The 6540-nt window shown below is 52.7% G+C and overlaps 1 protein-coding gene and 1 long non-coding RNA gene across 3 annotated transcripts in view; one reads left to right on the top strand and one right to left on the bottom strand.

Annotated features, from left to right (window-relative positions):
* Nucleotides 1-1800: 1800 nt before the first annotated feature.
* Nucleotides 1801-6540, top strand: part of IRF1 (interferon regulatory factor 1) — a 5668-nt gene continuing 928 nt past the window's right edge. The window contains exons 1-9 of the mRNA XM_031598461.2: nucleotides 1801-1947; nucleotides 2833-2924; nucleotides 3809-3908; nucleotides 4084-4260; nucleotides 4513-4562; nucleotides 4690-4825; nucleotides 5032-5157; nucleotides 5640-5671; nucleotides 6285-6420. Coding sequence (XP_031454321.1) covers nucleotides 2838-2924; nucleotides 3809-3908; nucleotides 4084-4260; nucleotides 4513-4562; nucleotides 4690-4825; nucleotides 5032-5157; nucleotides 5640-5671; nucleotides 6285-6420 — 844 coding nt within the window. The 5' untranslated portion in view covers nucleotides 1801-1947; nucleotides 2833-2837. The remainder of the gene's footprint in view (nucleotides 1948-2832; nucleotides 2925-3808; nucleotides 3909-4083; nucleotides 4261-4512; nucleotides 4563-4689; nucleotides 4826-5031; nucleotides 5158-5639; nucleotides 5672-6284; nucleotides 6421-6540) is intronic.
* LOC116232236 (uncharacterized) overlaps nucleotides 6351-6540 on the bottom strand; it is a 23949-nt gene continuing 23759 nt past the window's right edge. For both annotated transcript variants that reach the window (XR_016471268.1, XR_016471269.1), the window contains exon 4: nucleotides 6351-6486. This is a non-coding gene — a long non-coding RNA (uncharacterized LOC116232236). The remainder of the gene's footprint in view (nucleotides 6487-6540) is intronic.

Below are 6540 nucleotides of genomic sequence, written 5' to 3'. Positions count from 1 at the left end.
GACTCCATCCCTGCCCTGAAAGCATTCCCACATGTCCAGCCCAACTCTTTTATGGTTCTGTTGATCTGTTGTTATCTTTTAATTAAAAAAAAGAAGAAGAATTAAAAAACAAACAAACAAAAAAACCCAAAACAACAATAAAATAGGAATAGGGGAAATGAGAGGAGAGGAGAGGAGAGGAGAGGAGAGGAGAGGAGAGGAGAGGAGAGGAGAGGAGAGGAGAGGAGAGGAGAGGAGAGGAGAGGAGCTTTGTTACTTAGATACTTAGTTACTTAGAACTTCGTTACTTAGATTAATTGTATATTTTATAGCCATCCAAAAACAATTCTGCTTTACTCAACTTGTCCCAGGTAAGCCAGAAGGTGGGACAACCCTTTAAGTGCTGCAATATTCTGCTCACTTAAGGCAGTGGCTAGACACCATGACGCCAATCTCAAGGGTATTTCAAAGCAGCCCAGCACTTCACAGCCCTGGCTGGGGAAGGTGGGAGAAAAGAGCATTCCCAGGCCCTACAGAATGCCTCCATTGCCCCAACCTCTTCAGCCGTTTACCCAGCAGACAGATGATTAGAAACATACGACTCGCTGTAAGGTATTGCACAACACATGGCATTTTGGTGATGGGAAATCAGCCTGTCTGTGAGTGTCCAGCACCTACACTCAAACAAATGGAGCTCAGCTGGGAGCTGCATGAGAGCAGCACTGTGGGAGGGCTCCGGTACCACCAGCACCGGCTGAGCAGCCCCAGTCCAGTGCTTGAGACTTCAAACTAATGCATGCAGTAGCACTGCCCAGCAGGATGGTGGGCTCTGGGCTGTTCAAAGATCTGGCAGCACTGTGCTATGCTCAGGGATCTTCTGGGATCTGCCGTGTCCATCAGTCGTGTGCTTACTGGGTAGGAGTGCAGCTCTGCTCATGTGTATGGCTGGAAGCTGACAGTGGGCACGGAAATATAAACACAGGAACATGGCTTATCGTTTTCATTTCTTTTATTTCCTTTTCTATCGACCTTCCTGCCACCCATCCCCATGGTTCCTATTCTTGCACATTCTCCAAGTCCCTTTCTGGGAAATGCTGGCACAGAACACACGAGGATGCAGCATGGACCCTCCATGCAGCTCTCAGCAGGGCAGTGCTATCATGCTGCTTTGGGGCCCCGTGGTCCTTCGGGTGCTGTGCAAGTTGGATGCAGTGACTGACCCTCCCAGCACATTCCCTAAGTGCAGCTGAGTGCTGGCCAATTCCCATTGCACTAAAAATAGCCCCATTCTGACCCTTATTTTTTTCCACTTCCTTTCCTCCTTTACTTGTGCTGCACTGAGCCGGCGGGTCCGCGGGCGCGCATTTTGGGATCGCTGTGGGGTCAGAGGTCCCGTGCCACAGCACACCTGCCCCCACCCGGGGTCAAGGGTGAAAACACAGAACGGGGGAGGGGAGGAGGACAAACACTGAGTGTTTGTGGGCAGAGTCGCTTTTGTCATGCAGAGGCAGCCCTCGGTGAGGCCGAGAACTGTGCCCGCGGAACCGCAAGACGCGCAGAGCCGTTCCATCGCCGTTCCATCGCCTCCCATCGCCGTTCCATCGCCGTTCCATCGCCGTTCCATCGCCGTTCCACCGCCTCTCATCGCCGTGCCGCTGCCGCGCCGTGCCGGGGGGGGGCGGTGCTCCCCCCGCTCCTCTGGTGCTACAACAGCCTGATTTCCCCGAAATGATGCCGGATGTAGCGACCAATCAGCGGCGCGACCGTCCCCCAGCGGCGGCGCTGATTGGTGGAGCCGCTGCCGAGCCCGGGCGGCGGGGAATCCCGGCCGCCGCGTTATACCCGAGGGCGCGACCCGCGGGCGGCATTAGTGGCTCGGCGGCCGTCGGGCACGGACGGCTCAGCTCGGCTCTGCTCGGCTCATCTTGTCGCATCTTGTCGCAGCTCAGCACAGGATCTCACGGCGAGGTGGGTCCCGGCGCGGTGGGTCCCGGCGCTCTCCGCCCCCTGCTTTGGCTGCATGCGTTCCCACGGGGACGCGGCTCGGCTCGGCTCGTCAAGTGGGGACACCGCCAGCCTGAGTTATGCTGAGGTGCTTTTGGGGTGTCTCAGGTGCCGCTGCGCCCGTCATGCTGCAGCCTTCGAGGGGCACCGGGCATCCTCCGGGGGCTGCAGCCCTGCGCTAACACCACGGACGGGACGGGACGGGTCGGGTCGGGACGGGACGGGACATCCTCCGCGTCGTAAGGGGACGGCGACGTCTGGGCGCGGCTGTGGCTCTGGGGCTCAGCCGGAGTCAGCGCTGGGCTCCGGGGCTGCACCCTGCAGGGCCGCACACACCCCGGCCCGGCTCGGCGCCGTCTGCCCTCTCTCCCGCCTCCGAGAACTTTGCGGGCCGTTGTCCCGTTGCTTGGGAAAGCCGCAGCCCCATTGTTCGGGAGCGGCTGTCCTCGGGCAGCGCAAACAGGAAGCTCCGAGAGGAGCAGAGCGGAGCGGGGGAGGGTGGGGTTTGGGACGGCCGCAGCGCAGCGCTCCGCTCCGTGGGGGGGCAGGGGGAGGTACGGCGGAATCACCGCTCCGCTCGGCGCAGGAAGCGAACTTGGAGCGAGAGGCCGTGCAGAGAGGTACCCGGTGGCCGCACAGAGGGGTGGCACGGGGGTCCTCCCTGCCTGCTTTGCCCCCCTCCAGCAGCAGGACCCCGTCATGGAGCGGGAGCCAGAGCAGAAGGCTCTGAAATGAAGCAAAAGGCTCCAAACGCGGCTCTGGCCACTGGGAAAGCTGGGAGAAGGGGCAGTGCGGGGTGTTTGGGGTAGGAGAGGTGAGGTTTCAGCTGACCCCGTGTATCCCGCGCAGGAAACATGCCTGTCTCAAGGATGCGCATGAGACCCTGGTTGGAAATGCAGATTAATTCCAATCAAATACCGGGGCTGATCTGGATCAACAAGGTGAGCCATCTTTTTTACTATTATTGCTGCATCATTATTATTATTACCGTATCATTAACCACGCTTGTTTTTAGTTGATGTTAAACGTAAGTCAAGATCATGAAGGAAAGAAGAAAATGGAGAAGCTTTTAAAAAACTTTTTATTTTTAAAAGAAAATTTCATTTTCAGGAAAGGTGGCTCTGGTTGGTACAGAATGCAGGATTTCAATGTTTTTCTTGATAACTTTCCCAGGAGGGTAATGATAAAACAATTGCAGTTTGAACTTGACTGAGAACCAAGAAAACTCATCTCTTGGTGCTTACTGGAGCCAAGCCACCTTCTGTCCCAGCTCAGTAGCTACTCCTACACCTCCCCCCATAGGACAGAAATCTTTATCTCTGACCTAAAATAAACTCTCAGTTCATCTCAGGTTGGCATTGGGAAGCACGTCCTTGTTGCTGTCCCACAGGAGTGGGATCACCAGGCTGAGTCAGATTTCTGTCTCTGAAGCTTCCAGTCCATCCTGAGGCATCACTTAAGCTAGGATATGGTTTTGGTAGGATTCATGCAGGATCTTACTGGTAACCTTTCAAAGGATTCTGTATCCAAGTGTACATGGGAAATGTCCTGTAGTTACAGTAGCAGATGAGGTGCAACATGTTGCAGTGGTTCTGGGCTTGAGGCTGTTGCTCTTTGCTGCTGTACCATTGCACGTAGCTTTCCCAAACTCAACAGGTGGAACAGTTCTTAAGTGAGGATGTGAGGAGAGGGTTTCAAAGTTTCTGAGCTGCTGTTGAGGAAATTCTTTGATTAAAGCCATCATTGTAAACTGGCACGTGATTTTTGTTTGTTTGTTTGTTTGTTTGTTTGTTTTTAATTTAGATTTCTGTTGGTTTAATTTCAGGATAAGATGATATTTCAGATCCCATGGAAACATGCAGCTAAGCATGGCTGGGACATGGAGAAGGATGCCTGCCTCTTCCGGAGCTGGGCCATCCATACAGGTGTGTGCTGGCTTCAGTTCCTGCAGTCATGTGAATATCTCCAGTGTTACCATTTCTGTCTTGGCTTACACCTCAGGTGTTACATGTCAGAGGAAACACAGAAAGAACTTTTCTGGGGTGAAGAACTATCACTGCAATGAAAACACTCAACATTCATCCCATCTCTTCTTAACAGGAAGATATAAAGTAGGTGAGAAGGACCCTGACCCAAAAACCTGGAAGGCAAACTTCCGCTGTGCCATGAATTCACTGCCCGACATCGAAGAAGTGAAGGACAAAAGCATCAACAAAGGCTCCAGCGCTGTCCGAGTGTACAGGATGCTCCCACCCCTGACAAAGGACCAGAAGAAGGGTAAGCCCTCAGCTTAATCACTGCTTAAATTTCCAACTCTGCTTAGGCAGCATCCCACAGACCTGCAGGCAGCACTGGGGCTGCTGGGCTTGTTGCCATTGGTGATGGTTTAGACAAACAGCTCATTTTGTCCCAAATAAAAGTGCTGGGGGGGAAAGGGGGAAGATGCCCTGGGGTCAGCTTGGCAGCAGTGGTGGAGCTGCTCAGCAGCCCTGCAGCCGTGCTCACCTTTGTCTTATTTCTATTTAACAGAAAGGAAGTCAAAGTCTTCAAGGGAAGCAAGAAACAAGAGCAAGAGAAAGGTATGCGTCTGCAGAGGCAGCTGAAGGAGCTGGAGGTTTTTTTTCGTGGTTTTCAAACTTAATTTCTTTCGTATGGGAACTTGTGAGTTCTTAGACAACCTATCATGCTTTGTTCTTATTTTTGTAGCTGTATGAGGATATGAGGACGGAGGAGTCAGCAGAACGACTAACCAGCACCCCTCTGCCCGATGACCACAGCAGCTACACCGCTCACGACTACACAGGGCAGGAAGTGGAGGTGGAGAACACGTCCATCACCTTAGGTGAGAGCTTCAGTTCTGAGCAGAGAGAAAAGTGCTGCTGGTGCTAAAGCCACAGCGGTGTCACCAAGAGACAGAGCTGCCTGAGGGCTGCGCAGGGGGGAGGAGGAGGAGGAAGAGGGGGAAGTAGGGGGAGGTGGGGGGTCTGTGCTGAGTGCCACGTGCTGCGGTGGGATCTGCTCTGAGCACCCCTCCCTGTGCACCCCCAGACCTCTCGTCCTGCGAGGTGAGCGGCTCCCTGACCGACTGGAGGATGTCAAATGAAATCGTCATGGCTGACAGCACCAATGACCTCTACCAGCTCCAGGTGTCCCCTCTGGGGTCGTCCTCAGAAGGTTGGTGTCATTTCCTTCCCACCTTGTTTTCTCAGCGCTCTCCTGGTGCTATGGCAGGATGGAGGCAAGGGTGCCACGGTGCTTAGAGAAGCAGGAGCTGGTCTGTAGGAAAAGCAGCATCTGTCAGATGGATTTGGGTTTCTAGAGCTACAACACAACCAGGGTAGAGAAGAGCTGGGGTGTGCCATTAGAGTTTGGGCTGTGGAGCTGCTTCTGGACCTCAAGCCATGAGCACCTCCTCAGTAGCACTTGTGGGGCACAGTGGGATCCCATCCCCACTGCCTGCAAAGGGCTCTAAGATGTGGAGAAGTTCTCCCATCTGAGCAGGGGCTGGGGGTGGGAAACCTCAACGTGCTGCTGGTGTGAGACAGGGATGTGCAGTGGTGGTGAGGAAGCAGAAGGACGGCGGCTGCTTTGTGAGAAAAATTGACATTTGGATCTTTTTTTTTTTTTATGTGATTACAAAACAATTGTGGATGAAGATGAGGATGAAATGAAATCAAACATTATAAAGGTAAAAACAGCCCTTCTTTTCAATTGAAGTTGTCCAAAGTTGCTGTTTGCACCAAGGAAGGAAGAGCAGTAGCTTCCTAACCCATAGATAACCCTATGTGAGCTGAACACATACTTCCTGTAATCCAAAACCCTCATTAAATGAGGAAGCCTGAAAAAATGATATATAAAGAGGAGGTGATTCTGCAAGCACGAACTTGAGATGCTGTACATAGAAGCTGTTGAGCAGTGCTAGAAGCAAAGCTTGCTGTATCAGAGCCTACGAGGCCTTCGAATTCTCTAGAAAGACTTACTTGTTTTGCCCGTCCCTCCGCCTTGTGTTTGGCTTTTAATCTCTGTTCCCAGACATGGGGCACTCATCCCACTGATAAAGAGATGGGGTCCGTTGATGGAAGGTGCTCCCACCCTCCCTGCTTTGCATTAACTTCCATCAAATGAGGAGCGAAATGAGTTTTGTATAATTAGCATTATTTAAGCAAAACCTTTTTTTTTCTTTGCTGTTTGCCCCCATGAGCTCTTCTAGCTAGATGAGAATTTACTCAGTGCATGAGGACCCATATTTCCCCTACCCCTGTCACTCTCAGGCTTTTTACCATCTCCTTATTGCCTTACAGCCATTTGAATCCACCCAGGACTGGCACACAATCAGCGTTGAGGGGAAGGGTTTCTTCACCAACGAGCCGGGCACGCAGAACATGTGCAGCACGTTTGGCTACAAGGAGCAGGACTGCGAGATCGACATGTCTTCAGGTGCAGAGCCATTGTGGGCCGGGTGGGAGGTACAGGAGAGGGCTTTCATCAGAGAAATTCCTTGAACTGGGAGGGAGAAATTGGAATCTCATGAGACAGGAAACTGTGAATTCCTCTAAT

This window comes from Phasianus colchicus, chromosome 15 (genome assembly GCF_987193195.1).
Source record: "Phasianus colchicus chromosome 15, bPhaCol1.hap1.1, whole genome shotgun sequence".
Classification (NCBI taxonomy): Eukaryota; Metazoa; Chordata; class Aves; order Galliformes; family Phasianidae; genus Phasianus; species Phasianus colchicus.
The sequence above is the reverse complement of the archived record's forward strand: the minus strand, read 5'-3'. Positions and strand labels throughout refer to the sequence as shown.